Source organism: Cygnus atratus, chromosome 14, assembly GCF_013377495.2.
Source record: "Cygnus atratus isolate AKBS03 ecotype Queensland, Australia chromosome 14, CAtr_DNAZoo_HiC_assembly, whole genome shotgun sequence".
NCBI lineage: Eukaryota > Metazoa > Chordata > Aves > Anseriformes > Anatidae > Cygnus > Cygnus atratus.
The window spans coordinates 13,410,429-13,433,808 of record NC_066375.1 but is presented as its reverse complement, the minus strand read 5'-3'; the positions used below and the strand labels follow the sequence as shown (position 1 = coordinate 13,433,808).

General features: G+C 43.0%; 1 protein-coding gene across 1 annotated transcript in view; it reads left to right on the top strand.

The window, feature by feature from the left end:
• Positions 1–23,380, top strand: part of CTNNA1 (catenin alpha 1) — a 115,989-nt gene that overhangs the window by 22,351 nt on the left and 70,258 nt on the right. The window contains 5 exon segments of the mRNA XM_035562867.2: positions 4,062–4,085; positions 4,088–4,227; positions 5,017–5,136; positions 7,265–7,531; positions 10,161–10,364. Coding sequence (XP_035418760.1) covers positions 4,062–4,085; positions 4,088–4,227; positions 5,017–5,136; positions 7,265–7,531; positions 10,161–10,364 — 755 coding nt within the window.

The following is a 23,380-nucleotide window of genomic DNA, read 5'->3' as shown; positions in this document are numbered from 1 at the left end:
GTGTGAGGATCCAGAGCGTTAGCTGTCTTCTTACTGTTGCCTTTCTTCCCATGGTAATTTTACATGACAGACCAAAAATTAAAGCTTAAAATTAGAAAGCACAAGCCTGTGTGTAGGGTTTGAGGTAAGAGAATGGATGGTTTTATGAGTCTTGTGGGTTTTGATCATGCCGCATGGTTGTGGTCGCAGGGAAGCGGACAGACTGATTCAGCATGGTTCCTTTCAGCCCTATGTTTGAGTAAGTTTTCTCCAAAACTGAACAGTGGGGCAAATTATGAAAGTGTAAAGTTTTTTTCAGCTGTACTTCACACAAGACGCACAGCTTAAGGATTTCAAAAGACCAGAAGGAAGCCAGCTGCAAGAATAGCTTCAAGTTAAACACTGAATTCTTCTTGGAAAAACTCAACTTTACAGCTCTGTTGTGACCAGTTAGCTTAATTTCGTAATAAGGCTGCAAAGAGTTCTCACTTGTTTTCCTGCAAGAACAACGTTTTAGGAGTATGCCGCTCCTTGTGTTAGAAGTAATTCCCCAGCCCAGGACTTGAGACCTTTGAAAAGTGGTAACCGGAGGGAGCTCTGACACAAACTGCAGATGAGTGGTACCCGCAGCATATGGATTTAACTGAAGATAAGATTAAGGAATTAACAAAGCTTTTGTTTCCACAAGTATCAATTCCCATGTTGATATGGCAGAAAGAAGTCTGAAATACAGGCTTAAAAACAGTCACTGGCTGTCTGCTGGAGGGCAGCAGAAGCTTTATCCTGCCTAGTAGGATGCCAGGACAGCCTGTTCCCACCCTCGTGGTGGCCAACGAAGGTGGCAGTAGGGAAGATTGGACTTCAGTACCCAGGGTAATAAAGTCTTCAAGCTGTGGCTTTATCCTCACCGTCACTTGGCAGGGAATTGGCAGCCGTGGGGAAGGTGAGAGAGGGAGCCATGGGCAGACAGAGGCATGGCCGGGGTGGGAAGCAGCCGTGAGCTGCGGGATGACGGGCTGCGAGCACCGACAGCGACCCAGGCAAAGGCAGGGCTGTGCACGCTGTGTCTGCCGGACCAGTAAAAACGGTTCATTGAAATGCTGGGGGAGAGTGTACAGGAGCTGGCGTGCTGGTGGCATTCCTTGTGTTTCTGATACCGTGACAGGAGCAGCCTGCAGACAGCCTTTAAACTGCAAGGTGCTGAAGGGCACGAGATGATGCATGGGCATGAGTTTGTGGCTTAGGGAGGGGAAAAAAAAAAAAGCATCGGTGCCTGTGTGTGTCCTAACTGCACGTAGGGCTTCCCTGCCTCGCCTCTGCCCATCTCCTCCTCTGATCAGCGCCCAGGCGGTGCTCACGTAGAGAAAGCTTTTCTGTCATGGTCATCGTGCACCACGCTGCCGAGGAGGATTAATAGTGCTGTCTGAAAGTGCTGTCAGACCCTGTGGGCATAGTGGGAATGAGACTAGAAAATGGTAATTTTCTTTTGATGGACTAAAATCTTACTATTTCTGAAATGGGCTTTGTTCCATTAGATTTAATTGAATTCTTAGCGTTTTATTGACAAGATCATAGTATGGCTACCATTGCCTCTTCTTCCCTTGACTCTCTTTTATTATCTCTCCCTTATAATATCGAGTGAAAAAATCTAAGGTGGTATTGGAAAAACAGATTACTCATATAAGAATTCATATCAGCTGTATAATCTCAGTTGCAGTCTGACTCTTTTGCAGTGTATTTTTTTATTTAATTCTTGAAATCCTACTTTTAAGCTAGCTTTGTTGCTTCTGGCTCCAATTTGAAAATGAGAAGATCATGTTGGTTCAGATTCGAACTCCTAATGAACACCCACACGCAGTACCTAGCTGTGTACAAAGGTCAGGGCAGTGTTCCCTACTATCCTTTGAATCTAGTTAAAATAACTACACCTGCTGAGAGTTCTTTATAAAAAGTCTGAGAGTTAGCTTTCTTTAATTTGTGGAGAAAAAAAAAAAAGCAACAACTTTCATCTTCCATTAATTCCAGAGAGCTGGTTGTCTTTTGACACTCTGACAAGCTGTTTGAAACTTACTAAATCTTTTAAAATCTCTCATTAAAATAAAAAGGAGTAGTGTTGTTTTTTTCTTTTTTAAGACTGGCATATGAAATTATGAATTAAAGGATGGGTGGAAGATAACTTTGTTTTTTAGGGTTGTTTTAGTGATCGCTGAGACTTGAGCGAAGTGAGTGACCACCTCCAGGTTGTTTGGAATAGGAAATTGGTGAAAACAACATGACTGTTCTGGGGGGATTGGGAGAGTGAGAATTTTACATGTGGATGAAGGGGGGAATATTTGTCATGAGCTTGGTTGTGGCATATATCTTAAATGCTGAGATTGTTTATCAATTTGTATACTTGTGGTGATGAAATGAATTTCACTATTATTAGTCTCTTCCAGAATAAATAAAGAGAGAGTCCTGTCAGCTACATAATTTCATAATTTCATGGCTGGTTGTCATTTTCCAGCACTGGAGGAACATTTGTCTTTTTCACCAACTGAAAGACTAAAGCTCTTAACGCTTGTTAAAGTAATGAGTCATGGTCCTCAAAAAGTTGGGTAAGGGATGGCTTTAGATTGACGTTTATAGCTCATCTGCACTTGTACAGCAGCTTTTTCATGTGTCACAGTGCTGAAGTGGTGCATTTTGATCTTAAAACGTTGTGTGCCATTCTTCGTAGTAGTATTTAAGATGATGGAAGGGTGTTGCCTAGGAGGGCGCATCTGAACAAAATCGAGTGTCTGCATATAGCTGCTCGGACAGGCTGGCGGCTGTGCTGGGGCTGTGCTGAGCTCTGGAGGTGCAGAGAGCTTGGGCACTGGAAACTTTCCCAGGGCAAGCGTGTGGATGGTTAACCTCAGGCTCTCCAGCTGTAGGGGATTTTTGAGTAGTCAAAATATATGCCCCAAATAGGGGATGCGCCCCGCTCGCTGCCTGGCTGTGGGAGTGGGCCAGCTCTTGGCAGTGCTGGCACAGCATCGTCTTGGGATTTGGATGTGGACCTCTCCCAGCCCCGTTTGGTAGTGGGATTGCTGGGAACTAGTCAGCTTTAATTTCTGCAGCACTGGCTGAGGTTCTTCTCTTATCTGTGAAAAGCGTGCTAGTTTGGTTCTGGCCTTCGGCCATGTGGACGCTTTTGTACAGGTTTGGGAAGCCTCTGACATAGCAATTAGTCATAAAGCAGTTGGTGTGCTTTTCTGGTCACCTCCGATTGCCCACAGATCCCTGACCTTGAGTACCTAGTGTTTGCTAAACTAAATCCTAGCCGTTTGCCAAACGGTCCTAAAGTGCAGAGATCCAAGAGCACTGAAGTGAATGCCAAACCTCCCCGCTGTGACCAAAACGCTGCCCCTTGGGGCGTGAGGTGTTGGGGGGGGGAGAATCCGCATTTTACATCTGAATACATGCAGAAATGATTCTTAGGGCTTTTAGAGGAATTTCTCTAGTTGTTTAAAGCAGCCTTTGCTTTTCATAGTTACCCAACTGCGCTGTTACCATCTGAAACCCAGTCTCCTCCCGCAGCAGATGCAGCCCCACAGGCTACGAAATGCTGGAGCGTGTCACGAAGCAGAGCCTTGCCCCGAGTGCAAGCGGCGTCGCAGCCAGCCAGGTCATTGCCCCGAGTTGTTTACAGTCCCACGAGCTGTGGCGCTTCCCTGTGTGTTTACAGGACATGCTGCTGCTTTCGGCTTAAAAGCAAAGCTTTCACTGGAGCTTTGAAAGCATTGTAGTCCGAAATAACCGGAGACTGCAGGTCTGCTTGTAACGGCCGTGCCGTGTTGTATTTGTGTCTCCAGGGATCGTGGCTCATTACGGCACCTGTATAATTTGAGATAAGGACCAGAGTGTTGTTATCGAGCGCTTCCTCCCTCCTGCCCCACTCCCCCCGTTCTGTGTGGTGACCGCAGAGGCAGCTCCGTGCCTGGATTGCTGGCTGTATTTAAGCAAATGTGTTTTGTCCTCCAAATCAGCTGTCCCAGGAATCCTTACCACCCTGTCTGAAGTGCCGTGACAATAAAGTGGGACAATCTTTTTTCGCACAGGTGACTTGATGAAGAGTGCCTCTGGGAGTTTGCCGATGACCCCTGCTCCTCGGTGAAACGAGGGAACATGGTCCGGGCGGCACGCGCCCTCCTCTCCGCTGTCACCCGGCTGCTGATTCTGGCTGACATGGCAGACGTCTACAAGCTGCTTGTCCAGCTCAAAGTAGTAAGTGCAGTTCTGAGCCGTGCCTGGCACGCCGCGCTGGCTCTGCTGGGTGGCTTTGCCTCGTGCCTGGGCGTACTGACCCTGGAGCTCCCTCTCAGCGGCTTGCCTCTGGAGCAGTGATGCTGGCAGGTTTTTTTTTCTCTTAGCAGAATGTGTGCAACTGAGGAGTGTAAAAACAACTGACAGATGTTGTCAGTGGCTTTTGACTCTGCATTGCACTTCATTCTCAACTTTTAGTATTAAGACAAATGCACTGTGGTCTGTGAACAGCAGAGGATAAATCGTTTAATCAAAAGAAATAATTTGGTTTTCTTATTGAGTACTACTCCCTTGTATCTAGCAGATGCGACTAGTTATTAGTAGGAACAAGTAGCTTCAGTGGACTAAATAAAATGAATGTGGAACATGGAAGGAAGGCTTTTTTTTTTTATGAGCAGGAGATGGGTGGTTTGTGCAGAACTTGAGATGCAGCACAGCTTGGTGTTGGGCTGGCTTCAGCTGGGGTTTGAGGGCTCCACTCTTACCCCTTGACAGCTGCAGCCAGGGCTCTGTGAGGGCCCTGGGCTCTTTCAGACACGCATGCCTGGCTGTCCCTGGTAGCTGGTGAGCATCAAGCAGTAGCTCAGCCTGAAGTACTGTTAGCCCTTGACACGTCTCTCTCCAAACAGTGAAAGGCAGGAGAGAAGGATCACTGTCTGCTATGAAGCCCATTCTGAAAGCCCATAACTTTCTAAACTGTGTACTGGATTGCTTGGAAAAATATGTGAATATATCTGTATATTCTTTCAGGTGGAAGAAGGTATCTTGAAACTAAGGAATGCTAGCACAGAGCAGGATCTGGGTATCCAGTACAAAGCCCTCAAACCAGAGGTGGACAAACTTAACATCATGGCAGCCAAAAGGCAGCAGGTATAGTGATGACAGCTCTTTCTTATGTATATATAGTTTCTTTTTCTTTTTTCAAAAGAAGAAAATAAGGCAGCCTTACTGCTCTTGGGGACTACCTGTTGCTGCTGTTAATTTATTTTTTTTACTTTTTTCTCAATACTTTGTGTTGCACTCAGTGGTGTTTAGAAAATTGAATGGCGCTTGCCTGGTAAGCAGAAAATCTGCTCAGCTGTAGTACATTGCCTCTGACTCAAATTTTCCTGATAGCATTTGTTTGTTAATGCTTTAGTACCTTAATGAAATGCTGCTTCTATAGAATTGCATTGATGGATGTCAAGACTTCCCATTTTGAAGCAGTGCAGGTGTGGGTAAGGAAAGAGGATTGAGATACAAATTTGTGGCTGGTGCTCTCACCATGAGACCACACAGCCTTTGTGATTTGCACAGGTGTAATGAACCATGGTCACTTAAACAGGGAGCAAAAGTCATGGCTGGGGACAGAATTACAGCCCTCTCCAAGGGAGCACTGCGCCATGCCAAGCAATGCACCATAGCTGGCTAGTCTTGCATGGAAATGCCTGTTTGAGGAAGGGTTTGAAATCCTTATTGCTTTGTGCATGTCCTGCATTTGCATTGCTAGTGCTTAACCTCAAGTCACGTGTAAAGGTTTTGTTCAACATCACTGTTGTGACTCACTCCTTTGTAAGTTAAGCTTTAAAAGAAAGTAGAAGTACTGGCAGTCAGATTTATCTGAAACAGCATAATTCTTTTAGAGCATATTTCTTATTCTGTTGTTCTGTACAAACCAAAACTGCTTATGCATCTGTGACACTGCTTGTTTGCTTGCATGGATTCATCTTCGAAAATAAACTGGATGCAGTTTAAAATGGATTGCTAGTTGGTTATGTATCTAGAATCTGATTGCAGTAAATGGGAGTGGGGTTACGATGGCAATACAATAAATGTTCTTAAACTGCTTCATGATGGATTGTTTTATGCTATGGGAAGTGGTTGTGTTAAATCTGTAAATCTGTAAGCCTGCTTGGAGTGCCCTCCCTGCTTAGCGTGCGTCTTACAGAGGTCTTGTATTACCCATTCATTTTGAAGGGTCTGTCAGATTTTTTTTCCCCATATGGTAAAGCAGCCCATTTTTTCATTTTCGTTACCTCTTTGTAAGGCTTAAGAAGTAACTTGAAAATGTTCATGTTGCTAATAATTGTGTTTGTTCTTCCTTTTCATAAACCTTACTGCTTGTGCTGGACTCAGAACCTCTATCTATTCATGGTACTTACTTTCCAAAACAGAGGTGATGATGCTTTAGAGAATTGCAGCAGTGAGTGTTTGGGAAAAGACCTATGTACTCTTAAATCTTAATCTTAAATTAGCAGTAATTATAGTCATTGCATTTATTTTCTCCCTTTGGAGATGAACAAGAAGCTGAATGAGATGATACTCTTTTTCTTCTAAAAGTAAGTGCAAGTCTCTTAAGGAAAGTGAACTCCATCTTCGAGGTGTGATTAAAGAAGACATTCTGGTTGTGAGTCTTGGAGTTTAAGATCTGGCTTCTCAGATGCAAATTCATGACAAGGCTCCCTTGGTTGAGCTGATCCATACAGAACAAGCGTGCATTTCTTAACAAGTATCTCTGTGCTAGTTGCACAAATTAATTGGGTTAATCACTTGTGAAATAGAGCCAATAGACTAATGTTAGCGATTGTCAGAGATTGCCTTTCTTTTTTCTTCCTTCAGTTAAATGATGCTTGCCACTTATGTCTAAGCATCTTAAAGCACATTTTATTTTAAGACATGGAAAACTGAGGTCGCTACTTATGCATCCTCCTGATGTACTGGTATTGTCTGCTTTCAGAGTGCTGGTCCTGTAGTGTGGCAAGGAGCAAACATGTCTCAGATCTTGAAATGTGAAGCTGTGAATTGCCCTACAGCACTTTTTTGAGTTTTTGTGGAGCTGTTGTGTTCTAAGATGAGCTGAGCTATTAATAATAGGGATATGGGGAGAGCTCAAGGTTGGGTTAGATTTGAGCATACTAGCCAAAGAATCTGCCTGTCTCTTGAAGACTCGGGGAGACAGTGTATGGATTGAATGTGGGGACTGTTTTCAAACGGCTTCTTTCTTTAATTTTCCTAATAGGAATTGAAAGATGTAGGTCACCGTGATCAAATGGCGGCAGCCAGAGGAATCCTGCAGAAGAACGTTCCCATTCTCTATACCGCGTCTCAGGCCTGTCTGCAGCACCCTGATGTGGCTGCCTACAAAGCTAACAGGGACTTGATCTACAAACAGCTTCAGCAGGCGGTCACTGGCATCTCAAACGCAGCTCAAGCAACTGCATCAGATGATGCTGCCCAGCAGCAGGGTGGAGGTGGAGAGCTGGCTTATGCTCTGAACAACTTTGATGTAAGTTCTGAACCCGTATGTAAAAAGTGGCAACTCCAACTGCTGCCTTCGCTCACCTGATTTATGAGCAACAGCTTGCTTTTGCTTATATTACCTGAAAAATCATTTTCTACTGAAATACTGCAAGTCCCAGGTGAAGCAGGCTTTTATTTTTTCAAATATGGCTCTTTTGAAACTAGGATTGATAGAATATAGAAAGGAGCAGTGCTGTTCTCAGTGATTGAAGGCTGTCAAGTAAAAATAGCTCTTAGCCTACTGATACATTAGATGTAAGTCCTTGGTTTATTTGAAATCGATTATTTCATAATATATTTATGTAATGTATTCTTGTAGGTGACAGAAATGACTTTTTAAAAGTGAATAATATATTTGCAATTGCCCAAACTACCTATTGAGAAGAACTTGAAGTGGGAAGTGTAATATGATCTTTGGTTGGGAATGAAATCACTTCAAACTGATGTGTTGTACTGATCTGTCATATTCTTTATCTTGTATTCTGTAAGTTACTGAGGATAGCCATACACTTTTACTGAGAATACTTTCCTTTTGAAGCCAGTATTTTGTCTACCGCTGATTCGGTCTCAGAATTTTAAACACCCTGGCACTAGCTCACCTCTAAAACTTATTAAATAACACAGGTCTGTTGCTCAGAAAACGCATAACGCTTTTTTCCCCAAGTATTGTTCACCTTCTCTATTTTAGCTCTTAGCACCCTTGCTCTTCTGTGTTAATTTCCTGCCATGTTTCTTAACTTCTTTTACCATTTCCCTAAAGGATAAAATGCTATTTGAGGTTTTCCCTATGCCAAGTGTAAAGCCTCTCTATGTGACCTCTTGGGTAACAAGATATCGTGATTATCTTGATCTTTGGGACTGATTTTGGTTTTAAGTCTCTCTTGAATTCCATCAGTTGAGCGTTCAGCCACATGAGTTTTAAGACTCTGCCTTGGGTTAGCACCCAGAGGATCACAGGTTTGATCAGAGCCCTGTAGGACAGGAAGGCAGCTCTAGTAACAGCACGTGACGTTAAGGGCTGGCTTTGGTATGCAGAAGTAAATCTGAACTGACTTGTTTTTCATGTATTGGCTAATCTAATTCAAACCATTTAATATGATTTCTGATACGTGCTCATATTTTACTATATGAGCTCTCTAATATACGGCCAGAGACCTTTTTTGTTGCAGTCTGCATTAAGCTTCTGAGCTTTTAGTTCTGTGTGGCACGACTCCCTGATAGCAGCAGGGCTTGTTCAGCAGGCTGGCCTGAATGGGCATTGTGTGCAAGGGCTTTGTTGGCTCATCCTTGCCAAAGGAGACGGACAAAACAAATGTGTTCAGGTTCTCTGCAGATGTTATCCCTGCACTTCATTTCCTGTTAAGATTTGAGTGCTATTGTGCTCTTGTAATAGAGGTTGTGCACACGCCCTCCCAAATACTTCAGTGTTTCTGCTGTGCTGGTGAAATATTAAGTGATTACCAGAAGATAACAAGATAATCATTATCTCTCTCTCATTTATATGGTGCAATTTTGGAGTTGTAGCATACTACCATTGGAGTGTCTGCATGACTAAAATGTTGAGGAAAAAATGGGACTGTTAGACGAACATGTGCTGTGGCTAAACCTGCTGTGAAGGCTGTGTGGTTACTCAGTAGGGAGACTAATTGTACTGACAGTAATGTTGAAGTTAGCGTACAAACTGAGTGTGGAAAACTCATTTTTCAAGAAACTTTGGGGCTTCTTTCATAAAAAGTTATCATCATTTTCCCCTCCTGCTCACTGAATTGGAAGAAAACCTATGCAAACCCTAAACAAACCAGCAAAATTTGAAATGGCCAAATCATGTTCCTTAATAAACTGTAGAGCCTGTTTATTTAAACTACCTGGAAGTACTCACAAGGTGATGTATGCTCCACGCTGCTGCTGCTTGGTGAGCTTTCTATGGGGGGTGATATTGGCCCCTTGCAAAGTAGATGCTTAAGGCTGAATAAGCAGTACTGATTTTTCTCAGTATGATCTGTACTTACTAATAATCTTTCAAGATAAAGCTGTGATAGTCTTCTGCCACGAAGAAATCTATTTCTCCGCTATTTTAAACATTGATGTTGATGTTTCACTTGAATATTTGAGAATGCTATTATATTTACCTGTATAATTGCTTACTGGTGAAAGGAGGACTGGATAAACTAGGACACCAGAGTACTATATATAGGACTAATTTTGGACATTTGTTTTTCTTGTTTTTTTTTTTTTTGGTTCATGATGAGGTAATTATATCTGACAAGTTTAAATAGTGAAGGCATGTCCGGATTGACATGTAGTTAAAAAGAGTTCTTTATTTGAACTTTATTTGTCCTGGCACATTTGATTTTGCCATTCATATAATGAGACTTCTTGTGGCCAAGTTCGGTTTAGCTGTCAAAGCAGCACAAGAAATGACTAGCAACTTAATGTGATGGGGACCTTTTAGTAATTTAACTAAACTACTCGAGAAAATCACTCTTGGTGCCAGAATGTTGGTTGCCTTTCATGCTTGATCAGGGGGGTTGCTGTAAGTGTTGGTCTCTTTGATGACTTAACAGTAACTTACTGCTCAGTCTGATATCTAACTTCCAAAACCTTTATTTTACCAGAAACAAATTATTGTGGATCCATCGACCTTCAGTGAGGAACGTTTTAGGCCTTCCCTGGAAGAGCGCCTGGAGAGCATCATTAGCGGAGCAGCCCTGATGGCTGATTCATCCTGCACACGTGATGACCGACGGGAACGGATAGTTGCAGAGTGTAATGCAGTGCGACAGGCCTTGCAGGATCTACTTTCAGAGTACATGGGGAATGTGAGTATCTTCTGTTCTGTTTGTTTATTTAGTTTTTGTGGTTTTAGCTCTGTGAGATCATCCAAAATGGGGGAGTCAAAGCTGTGGGTCTTGAAGCTGGTTTGTTCTACTCCCAAACAGGATTTGAGCATTAACCAGGAGTCCTGAAAGGTTTGTCAGAAGGCCAGCACGGAGGCAGAATCAAACATAGATTTAAATCATCTGTGATACTTACCTTAAAATTGATCTCTGTTCTATTGTCATCATATAGGACTGTCCTTAGGTTATGATTCTTACATACTGGTTTGTGTAGAAATTCTATAGAATTAGGCTGTCTTCCCCCTTAATTTGCATAAAGTAACTAGGCCTATGAAAAAAGTAGCGTTCTTAACTTTTTTTTTTGAAGCTTGGGAAGTTTAAGTGTATGAACTTTTTAGCTGAAGGCATAGGTTTTCAGAATCAAGTTAATTGCAGTTGCTATTCCATTTGATCAGAAGTGATGTAGAAAATTAAAGCTGAAATATTTAGTAGGAAATTTGGAGAGGAGTTTGATATAAATATTGAACTGAGCAGCTTTCCTCCAGTGTTTAGACATTACACTACACATAATGTACATACAGTATTTGGAGCTCGAGTGTGTTTCTACAGTTGGAAAAAGTGTTATGTCATGAAGATGAGCTTCTGTGTTTGAAGGCATCATGCTATAATATCAGATGCTGCCTCTTTTTTCCTTGGCCCAGGGGTTTTTAATTTTAATAGCTTTAGCAGTGTTGAATGATAAGCTTGGGATTTCATAAGAGTCTTTAAGCTCAATCAGGTTTTTAAACATAAATATTGTAAAAGGGAATTGATTTCAGGTGAAAAGTTGTGGGAATGACAACAGTGAGATGGTTCGTAGCATCATGGCAACTCAGATTGACTGAAGAAATCATAAGGGGCTGAGGTGAAGCCTTACTTAGACTTCTGAGCATGTTTGAGGTAAAACTTAGAGAGATTTGCTTTAGATGGCAGAATTTATTTAGCAAGGTTGCTGTGTTAGGTACCTTACCTCCTTGCCTGTGATTCTGCTGTCTTTTGGTGAAAGCTACTCCAGCGTGAAATAAGTGGTCCGAAGTCTGCGTGTGTGACTTAGGTGGTTGTTGTTTGGAGAACAGAGGTGTGCAGTGAAAGGTAGAAAATAAAATGAGGGTTTCTGTTTACCAGTGGAAGACAAGGACAAAGTAATTGAGCAAAACTGAAAGACAAGTCCCACATAGCCTGTGGGCTGAGCTAGGTGCTTCATGTAGTCTTTCTTAATTGCTTGTGAAAGTAGCTTGTGCTTGGCATTGATACTATATAGAACTGGAGATGGCAGCTGGGGAGCAAACCACCACGTTGCGCCCTTTGAAATGCCTTTCAGAGCAGGGTGTTTTATTAGTATATGAGGCATCTGTAGTAATCCCTCAAACAAATGTGCTGCTGGATTGGATGCAGGCGTATCAGCATGACTGAGGATAAAACATCCACCAGATGCTAATTAAAAACATGGAGGAAGTAAATGCTCAGTCTTGCGCACAACAGATTTGGTTGCATTTCCCTCCTTGATAGATGGTCAATACCTGCGTAAGATCTCAGAGCTTTGACTTCCTTGTGCCGTAATGCCTATCTTGCTCCTCTGGCTGTGTACTCTTGTCTCCGTTCTGCAAGTTAAAGTAATCATGTTGAGATGGAAAGAATGTATTCCCTATGTTATCTCTTTTAACACATTGTGAAATTAGTGGAGCATACTGAATTTTTTAAAGTCACTGCTATGTTGTGATTGTAGACAGTGTAGTTGGGAAAATGAGATTAGAAATTCAGTGAAATGGAGTGGAAAAAGCAATAGATAAATTATGGTGAAAATGTGGGATGGTGTGTGAAAATCCATACTGAGGGTAGAAAAAAATACAGGATGATGAAGCTGAAGAATGAATAATAGCTGGGGACCTATAAAAGCATTTGGTTCATCTACAGGAAGAGCAGGGATGTGCTACTTTTAATGTTTCCTCTGCTATTACTGTATTGTGCATGTATGAGATACCAACAGTCACAGCACCCAGCCATCTCCTGTTGTGCATTTCTCCATCCTACCTTTAAAGATGGAAATGAATTGGACGTTAAATCGGTTAATTGCACGGTACTTGCAGTGCATCATGAATGCTGAATGGTAGAATAAGACCAAGAGACCTGTTTTTTCAAAGAGAAAACAGGGATGAGCAATACTCTGAAAAGGTTGAAGCATAGGAATATCTTGAGGCAGATTCCCTTTTAGTTTTAAATGCCTTCTGTTCTAGTGACTTCATCTAGCTTCTGGGCTTTCTTTCAGATCTCTGGTAATAAAAAGGCTTTTTCCACAGGTAGTTTATAACTCAAAGTTTAGTGTTTTGGACCCATGGTTTAACTGTCTCTTTGGGCCTGTCCCCGAGGGTTCTGTAAGTCTTCAAGCGTTGCTGGCTGTGTTATGATGTGTGGCAGAAACTTCTGTCTGAAAACAATTTTCGGTAATAAACTGAATCACAAGTTCCCTTGACCCTTGCATTTGCTGGCATGGTGATGAAACCTATAGCTAGAAGAAGGGCAAGAGTTGCTCGTTTACTAGTTTGTTATAGAAGTTTGTATCATCTTTTCTTGGATTGGTGTCCATCTTACTTCCTTTTCTATCTGGCACACCTGTTACAACTATTTTCAAGACAGAAGACTGGCCCAAATTGGTCAGACTAAATTTACATCAAGGCCAGAATCCTGTCTTGAGAGTAGTGAATGGCGGATGCCTACAGGAAAGAGGACAGTAACAAGGGAAGTCTGTAGTCTAACTTGCCCAAAATAGCTCCCAGATGCCAGCAGTCTGTAGCTCGGATAATTCCCGAGCTGGCATTGCTGACTGTGTTTTAATAGCTCGTGCTGGACTTTTCCCCCACGAATCTCTAGTTTCTTTCTGAACCCTCATGAACTTGCAGCACCCATAAGCTGGAAGGCTCCTTGCTAAAGAAGATTAATCGTGTCGCATGAAGCATCTCCTTTTGTTTGAAGCAGAGCGCCCTTCTGTCTGTTCAGTTTGCTGTTTCCTCCATCTGATTTCAGAAGAGACTGAGCAGCAATTCCCTGCTTACCCTTCTCTGTGCCATGCCGTGTAGCAGACTTCTGCCTCCTCTTTCCCAGAATGAAGTGCCCTAGTTTTATTTGTTGCTTTCCATAAGGAAGACATTCAACACCACCTTTCAGCTTTGGCTGGGCCCTCGTTGCTAAACAGCACGGTGCAGTAGGACGGGGTTTGTAGGGGGAAGGAGGACTCGATGCCTGCCTAGATCTGTCTCCCTCACAGAATTTTGCATCAGCTGGTTGTAGCCTGGGTCCTGAGGGCTGGGTGCCGGTTAGTGTTTGGTGCGAGGGTGGCTGCCCCCTTGCTTAGGGTCATTCAGAGGGGCTGATGAAACTGCTACGTGAAGATTTAGCTTCTGAGTCGTAGTTGTTGGGGTCTGTTTTTGTGAACGTTAAGTCAGATTGTCTTTCTCTTGTGCATCACTTAATGCCTCTGTCTGTTGAACTTCGTCCACCATTTTATTAGCTGGTGTCTTGATTTATATCCTAAAAATGCCAACCGTTCATCCCTTAATTGTAGCATTCAGTTTTTAGTGTTTTTTTTTTCCTTCTTCATCTTCCATTTTCCCCCAAGGAGAGCTGGCTTCCATTACGGCTCCCGCTCATTTCAGCCCATGATTCTAACAGAAAATAGTTTTCCTTTTTAAACTAGCACTGCAGATCCCTCCTGGATTCAAACAGCAAACACGAATATCTGAGTGTGATATTTTTTTTTATTACTCTGAGTAAGCTTTATACTTATTGCTAGTGCTGAATGGCACAGCAAGAATGGGGAGGTTTAACAAAATTCATTATTGATTCTGACTAGCACTGTAAAAGCAGAGTAGTCCAAGGTCTTGGATCTGAGATCAACTGCCTAGAATGCAATAAATTGTCCGCTTCAGTCACAGCTGAATTTGTAATATAACTAATCGATGGCGAGAGCCAGACCTTTGTGAGATGCTGCATTTGGGAGCTCGTGGTGTATATTTTATTAATGAAATTAAAAAAAAAAAATTCACAGCATATGTGAGTTTGGTTGGTCATTGGTAACAGACTTTGAGGCAGGAGGACAGAACAAAACATCTCGTTGAATGTTGTTCAAGTTCAGTGTTGTACCAAGGAAGAAGTTGGTAAGAGAGCTGGCATTTAGAGTTCAGGAGTAAGCATAAAAGATGATTTTTATTGTATTTTGTTACAACTTCATGATCTCATGTGGGTAGATGTTGATTGGCTCCAGTTTTCCCCCAAATAAAATATATAAAACAGAAGGTTTTTGGACAGTACTACCAATTTATCCCAGTATTGCCCTTACACTAGCAGATGGTGCAATATCTTCCTCAGCGTACCGAGCAGTTACAATGCCTGTTTTTGCTTTTTTGTACTGTATTGGGCAAATCTACCTCAAATTTATGCACAGAGCGTTCGTCACAAGTTATCTGAAGTAGTTAAAGTGAATTCATAAAAAAGAACAGTGGGCTGATTAGAGCCGAACCACTTCTGCATCTTCAAGAATCAGGTATGTAGGATGGAGAGGTAACGTGCCCAGCAGCCACAAAAACCCACAAACTTCAAGTTGTGACAGCGTGTGCTCTGTGTGGTAACTCTCCATGGGTGTTATTAGTGCAGAGCTTGGGCAGCTTGTCTTCGTCTCAGCGACCGCGTTAAATATGGGAGGCATACAAGGTCTTATTATTTCAGGTTGGGGTTTCGCAGATTAGAAAGTGCAGGATGTCACCTGGAAGCTAAACCAGAAACTTTCAGTCTGTTCTGTTTGACTACACTGAACTTGAAAAAGACACCCATTTGCTGTGCTGGGCTATCTGATTGACATGTAAGACTGAAAATAAGGACTTCCTCTGGCTTTTTTGACAGTCCACTTTTATTGTTTGACGGAGAGGCTTTGGAGGAATGGGGTCTGTTAGATTTCCTTCCATGAACGCTGCTTTAGAGGCATGTGGCTGCAGTGGTCACAGGTGTTCAGATCTATTTAGTGTGCACAGAAAGGTGCAGAGAGGTCTCATTTTAAAGTCTATTCCATACCCCACCGATTTCTAATGCCTGTAACTGCGCTTTCAGGCAGACACAAGTAACTCAGACTCGTAGTTGCATGAAGTTTGTCAGAAACTCTAGTTTGGCTAGCATGGAATGTGAACCCAGAGCCCCATTGTGTACAACATGGTCTTGTACAATAAAATCCCTTGTTACTACATTTGGAAACGATAAATCATGTTACATAAAGTAGCTTGACAGGTCCTATTTCAACGGGAATTTTAATGCTTTCATATTATCATTCTGACTGTGTCCTTGACTGTCTGGATTGCATTAGAGGTGCTTGGCAGCAAATGGAGAAAAACCATTTGGGGCCAGCTTCAGAGCAAGCATTCCAGGCACAGATTATTTCAGCCGATCTTTCCAGTTTCCATTTTCTGCTTGGCCTGAAGCAGGGTGTGTCTGGGGGGTGGTGTTTGTATTTCTTTTAATATTGGCTTTTAGCACAGCTTGAAGGTAAGTGGGGCAGTTAAACCCCAGGCTGCTGCACTGCACTGCCTGGTGGGAGCTCCTGCATGCTGGCAGGAGTGCCATGGCTCTCAGGATACCTGAAGTAGATCTCAACACTTCTGGTTTTAGACTTGTTGGTCTCGTGATTTACTAAATGCTTGTTTTTCACATTGTTTCTGTGTTCAGCACAGCTACAAAAACGGGCTTCTCCAAACAAGTGCACTGTTTTCCTGATCTTAATTGCACTGGTTTGCTTTTCTTTCCTAAAGCTTCCTTGAGCATCTCCAGTGCTTGAAAATGAATGGGCAAGAGCATACCTAGCTCATGTCTTCAGTACGTTTTGGGAGAAGTAATTTTGTCTTCAGAATGACCATTAAGGGTATTTTGACTCCTGACACATGTGACTTACAGAATGGAGATGGGTTTTGCATTCTGAACTTGCCTATTAATAATATTATTAATAACAGTGACCCACAGCTTTATATTCCCATCAAGCTTGGAAAGGAACACGTGAATTTTCACATGGCTGTTAAACTTGTGTACAATTTATCCGTGTATTTGGAAGGGCTCTTGCATAGCCCTTTCAAGCAACTGTTTCTGTGGAAATAGATACGAAGTAAAATGTCAGACTGATCCATATTTATGATAGATGCTGATAAAAATCTGCCTTGAGATAATCTACACTTTCTTTTTTTAACATTGTTTCTGTCAGTTTAAGACACTCGAATGCTGAAGTGATGGACATGGCTTGAAAGCCTCGATGGATTCTCCTGTCATGGAGTTTGCTGCTCAGGAAAGGGAGCTGTGCTGTTGTGCTGGGCGCTAATTGCCATAGACGTTACTGGTTTGACAAAGCTGATGCTTTTAAAAATAAGAAGTTTCTGAAGTGATACTGTTTTCAAGCTTGTAATGCTTACTGGGTGGTGTAGAGTAAATAACTGAGCATGCTTGGAGTGAAGCCTGATGAGTATGATGAGAGTTTCACATGGCATTAATTGGGTGTTTTTGAGCCACAAAGATGAGCTTCCGGGTTGCTTACAGAGGGCGTTCTGGAAACTCTTCTTTCTTACGTAGTAACACGAGGCCTATGGAAAGAAATGGAAGAATTAAAAAGTCCTGAGTACTTCTTCAGGCAGCCTTTGTGCTGCGCAGTGAAAATGCATTCCTTAACGAAGAATGGCTGTCTTAATGCACCCTTAGAAGTCAGGAAAGCCCAAGTCACACCTGAAGTCTGGTTCCTGGATGGGTTCAGCAGCCTGTTGAAGTCTGCAATCATTGCTCTCCTCCGTGCGCTGCATTCAGCCCATGCTAACCATTTCGTGTCAAACAGCAGCAGTAACTTTTAAATTGAAGACATTTGACAGCAGCTGGAATTTAGTCTAAACTGTATTATGTAACTGGTCTCTACTTGCAGTCTTTACGCACTTCTCAGCATTTTTGTTGTAGATTCTAAATACACAAAGAAGAAGGAAGGTCGCTGCCCTTTGAGGAGCAGCTGAATTCTGCTGAAGCAGAGCTGAAGTCTAGTGCTGTCCTTAAACTTGAGAGCGGAGTCCTGCGGGTACCTTGTGTGGCAGTGAAGGCTTCCCTCCCAGCTGCTCCTTCCTCTCCTGCCCTTACCCTTTAGGTTTGTAATGGTGAAATGTCCATTTCTCCTTTCTTGTTAGGCATGTGCTATTCTCAGTGCTAACACATCTAATATTTCCTAATACTAAATAACAAATACAGACCCTTCTTGATTTAATGTTGTTCAGGTGGCTTTTAAGATTATAGAATATCAGAGTTGGAAGGGACCCATGAAGATCATCAGGTACAACTGCTGGGTCCCCAAAGGACCACCCCCCCCCCCCCCCCCCCCCCCCCAAAAAAAAAATCAGTCTTAGAGTGTTGTCCAAACACTTTTTGAAGATTGGTGGAAGGAAGACTTGAAGTAATAACCTGTGCCCACTTGATTGTGGTCTGGTGCTTGGTGTTTAGCAGCATTTTACTTACACTGAGCTGTAAACCATTTTACATAAATATGCTATAATGTTATGCATGGATTCTGCTTAAAATTCTATGTTTTGTGACTTAGTCCACTTCAGAATTCTGCTGTTTTGTAGGAAAATATTTGAACTTTATCTGCCTACGTAAGATGATATATTTAGTTGCCAACTGTGAAGCTTTATTCAGTGATACTTGAGTACACTCTCAAAGCCAAAATCAGGGAGTATAGATAGAACAGAGCACGTAAGTTTGCACAGTGACTGCTCATCTGTGGATAAACAGCCTTTTAGCCTCTGGCAGGATCATGCTCTCAGTGTGCAGAAGTATTACACACACAACTGGGCTTTTTAATTTCTCTCCTTGGAAGAAAGGGATGATGGAATTATTACAAAGCTGGAATGCTACACTTCTTGCATTACAACAAAGTACTTGCATCTCAAGTCCTGGATTCCCCTTTTTTCCTTTAGCCGTGCTCTAATACAAACTTTGGATTAAGTTCCTATCTTTCTGCACAATGGGATTTAGAAGATAAGAGTGAGAGAAAGGACAGTCACTGCGTGCGCACACATGGCTCTGTGTTATTGTCTGCTAACAGTAATATCCTCCCCAGCTCTCTGGTGATAGGCAAAACTGTTAAGCTCTTTTTTTTTTTTTTTTTTTTTTTTTTGCTTGCTTATATCTCTTCACTTCTAAAAAGACCCCTCTGCAGGCAGTACAGGTTTTGACCAGAACGCGGGGTATCTGTTCTAGGTGAGGTGCTGTTTACCATCTAGACCGTGTTCTTTGCCTAACCTGTTTCATCCTGTTCAGGAAAGCTGATGTTCTGTAATGCTCATAATGTCTCCTGGAGCTCCAGACCTACTTTGTCCCGGAAAGTCAACTGAATCAATATGGAATAATTAGCACTTGTGGCTTATCCAAGTAGTGGCAGCCCTCTTGAATGTAAATAGAGGCAGAAGAGTGACTTAATCCTCCTCTAGCATGAGGAAAGGATGAGGGTTAAGCCGTATCTTAAAAGGCTGTTGAAATAGAGGAGAAAAATTTGGTTTCCCTCTGGTTTGCACAGGGCCGTGTTTCTGCAGCAGGAGGGACAAGAGGTGGAGGCAGATGGGTGGAGGACAGGCAGCGCAGAAACAACTTGCTTGTGCCAGGGCTCAAACCCCTTCTGCTCAGAGCTCTTTGAAAAGACTTGCTTTGTGCCTTTGGAGGCTGCTTACTCAGAAAGCCAAGGTTATCGTTGCTAAATTGGTATGGCAACAATGCTCTGGGCTTTCAGGCTGAGAACTTCCCTGCAAAGGTGTGCTAAAAGATGTGTTTTTCTCGGTGCCAATTAAAAATAAAACCAACAATCGTTTCCCTGGGCATCCAGCCACGAGGGGGAAGGCAGGGCACTTGCGAAATTAGCAGGAGTCAGTGAAAGGGCAAAGTCCCACCCGCCTAAGCGTGCTTTCACAAGGGGCTGTGCCTTTAATATGGTGTGTGTGCTTTTCCCTATCCTCTGTGTGTTTCAGGCTGAACTTAAATGTTGCGTGATGTGCAGCTGTTCGTGGGTTGACTCATCCTGCATGTATGTTAGCCTTTGACTGTCAGAAACAGGCCTTTGCCATTCATAGGGTGCTCCGCTGCTTCCATATGTGGCCAGAAAAAAAAGGCTTCTCAGCTCTGAATCTTTTCTGTATGCCCGAGGTGCTGTCAGCTGTGTTTTACTGAATATGGTAACTCGAATTGACGTTATCAGTTACTTTATAAAACCTGTGGAAAAAGCTTGAAAAATGAAGCCTGATAGTACTTAGGAAAATACAAAGGTTTTGAAAGCAAAAGGTTTTTTTCTGTTTCTCTCAGCTTTGTAGGTACAGCGTCTTGAGAGCAAGGTAGCTCTGTGCAGCAAAGGGAGCTCAGGAGATGTGGGGGTGTGCAGGGCGATAATTTGAGAGCTGAGTTCCAGCTCTTGTGCATGCGGACAAGTTCGTCCTGCTGCTTGCAGACTGGTTTATTAGTTGGGGCAGGCAGAGGTGTTCTGGCAGCAGGCAGGTGTGCCTGGAGGGGGGTTTCTCTGGCCCTTCTGTTTTTTGCTAGCTCCAGATTCTCATTCTAGCTTGCCTTTCATCTGCCTCACTTCCACGGAATACATGTTGGTCTCTTATTTAAAAGATGGACTCCTTGGAAAAATAAAAGGAAGATGTACTTTTTATTGCCTTTGTGCTAAGTTCATTGAATTTTAGACTATGATTCTCACCTACAAGTGGGGCAGGCACTTTTTAATGACAAATTTAGGATCTTACCATGTAGTGAGAGGCTGTACATAGGGGCAGTTGGGGCAAATCAGGGCATTTAAGACCTTAAAATCTACGAGACCAGATAATTCTGATATTTTAAAATTCATTGATGTTGTCTTGATGTGTGAATACAGTTGTCATTGTTTGTGTCTTTAGTTCTCTTTGAGAGAAACATTAAGGAATGCTGGAGATCCTGAAGTGTCTTCCTGTGACTTCTTTCGAGACACCCCTCACTTAAGTGCTTGAGATTTATCTATATTTTGAGTTTTTCTTCTTCCCTGGCACCAACTTGTCACTACCACTACTCTTGATGGGTTTCAGGTTCACTCCGGAAGATGCTCATTAGCAACTTTGGTATATCATGCTTTTAAAAAATCCTGGTTCCTCAGTAGCGAGATAACCCAGGGCTAGTTTGCAGCCCCCCCAGTCTGCCCTCTGTCCCCTGTTAGGAGGTCGTGATGGATGCGTCTCGTTTTCAGGCAGTTGAATTGTGGCCATGAGCATCAGTGGTGGCCCAAGCTGTAATACCGCCATCTACTCGGTAGCTTCTTTTCAACCAAATACTGTGTATTGTTTTAAGGATGCATTAACTTTTTTTCGAAACATCTTCATTAGCACTCACCACGTGCCACCAAACCCCAGCAAGTAATTCTGCTGCTGTAGAGGCTGAGCAGCTGGCCGTGTTACAGCATCCAGCCAGGTGGCTTTTGTGTCAGGTTGGAATTCCCTCTTCTGCTTTTTTTTTTTTTTTTGAGGGGGTGGCGGGGGGATCATTTGTGTATCTTGCCTGCTTCACTGCTCAGCTTCTTGGGCAGTCTGGCCATACCCTGCATGTTCCTCTGGCAGCCTGGGGCTTGCTCACTCATCCCCGTGGCAGCTTTTGAACTTTTACTTTGAGGACAACTTCAGAAGAATTGTCTTTATTGAGTCATTTCGGGGGAAGAAGGTGACAGGAGAGCTCTGATGTCAAGTACAAAATAAGACTGCAGCTCTATCACTTGATACTGTTCCCCTTAAATGCCAAAATGTGAATTTCCTTGGAGGCAGAACGAGTTCTTGGGCACCTCTCCAGGAGTCAAAGAATCCCAATTCTAGAGGTCAGTGGACTGAAAAAAGCCAAGAAAATGAGAAGTTAATGCGGAAATAACTGAAACGAGGTTTAGGTGGGGAAAAAAAACTGAAGCCATTCTGTCTTGCACCTGAGCAGTTGACCCCTTTGGAGCTAATGGCCTGCGAGGCGGTCACAGTTCTTCCTGTGGGATCTTTTAAATCAGATCTGTGACTGAGGAGGGCAGGGTCTTCCAGGCTTCCAAATGTACGTTCTTGGGCTGAGTCGGAAGAGCCAGTTTGAAGCAGGCTTTGTATCACAGGGCTCTTGCAGCGGGGGCTGCGCTCCCTGCCCAGGCTGGCGGCAGTGCCGGGTCCGGGTGGGTGCCGCCTTCTCATCCCACTGCTCGGGTGTGCACGGATGCTGCGGGACGAGGCGATGGGAGCTGCTGCTAAAAGGATGGAGGAGATCTGAGGATGAATGTGTGTGTAGAGCAAATGGTAGTAATTAAGCAGCAAATCGGCATGGCCTCGGACTCCCCCATACACTCTGAAGAGTTATTCACAGATAATGTAAAAACTGTCTTTTTGTTGACAGATGCTGAAATCTCCAAACTTCTGTGTTTTTATCTTCAGCTGGTTTTGTGAAAACATCTCCTGGCATTGTCAGGCGTTGTGAACATCTCCCCCCTCCTGGTCCCCAAAATCAGCTGGAGTTCAGGAAACCTTTCTGAAAGGGCAAGGCTATATCAAGTGTACAGGGGACTTGTGCTGCCCCAGAGTGTTCCCGGTGTCATTTCTAGCAGACGGATTAATTTCTCTTATGCTTTTTGTAGCCTTCCTCTGTGGCTTTGGTTATATTCCCCACTTTTGAAGCAGGGTGTGCGTAAAGGAAAGTGTCTCTTCAGTACTAGGCTGCAGTGAGCTCTGTGTTCAGTTAAAGCTTATTGCTTGGTGTGAAACTGAATTTAACCAACTGTGTTTTTCAGATCATTATCAGCTTAAGTGCATTCAATTTCCCTGTTCCACTGCACCAGATTGTACAGTTCTGTACATTAATTGTTTGTTTTGAATAGCTGCTTCTTTATCATCTCTCATGATAATTTAAGTCATCTATCTAATGATTTCTTTGCAAGTAGTGGCTGCTACAATACAAATGCGAGGTACCTCTGCATCCCCTATTTGTCTGATTTGCTTTGCTTCCTTTTTCTGAACACTTAGATGATGCCACGGTGCCGCTCCTCCTCAGATGTGCTGACTGTCCCTAAATGGTTTATTTCCTTTGACACTAGTTTTCTTTTGAAGAAGGGCAGCCACTTTGTATGTGTCAGGCTTGTGCTAGAATTTTAAACACTTTAATGCATTCTCATTATCTGCAAGGGTGGCTGTCTAATTAGTTAACTTCGTAAATAATGGCTTGATAGTGTCTCTGCAAAGTATGACATTATGCACGCCACGGTTTAGTGCCTTTCTAATCCTGGACAGTTCCTCGGGAGTCGCTCGCTTTAGGTAAGCGGAGGAGCTACGAGGTTGCTGGCTCTCTTTAGCATCAGCAGCCTCATGGTCAGCCAGGTTGTTCTTGGTTCAAGCAATTTCCTCTTCCGTGGAGGAAAGTGAAGTTCCCAAGGTCTGTGTGTAGGAGGGAGAGGAGATGTTTCTCTCCAGCTTTTTGGTGCTGGTAAGGCTAGAGGTGCTCGTTAGTTAGTCCCCCCGCAGTTAGTCAGCTTTTGGTGCTATTTCCAGTTATTTTGGTGCCTCTTGCTTCCTGTCGAAGACAACTTCACGTCTAGTTTTTCGTTGCTATGTTGCAGGGTAAGTGTGCTGAATCCTTTTCTACAGGAAATACTTAAAAATCTGTCACAAACTAAAGCTATTTATATTTCTAATAATGAATAAAGGGTACATTAATTCTAGCTTTGAATGTCTTATGACTGTATGGGTAGGATTGTTTTATTATCTGTTTCTCTGAGCTGTCTTGCCAGGAGTTAGGTGGCTTTATTCCCAGATTTATAATGCATTCTCTTCCTCTTGGAAAGGGCATATGCTGTCTTGGCTCACTGTTTTTAATTTGAGTTTTGCAGGGGTCTGTGTTGTTCCAATTTTAGTTGTTCTATTTCTAAAGCCTTTCAC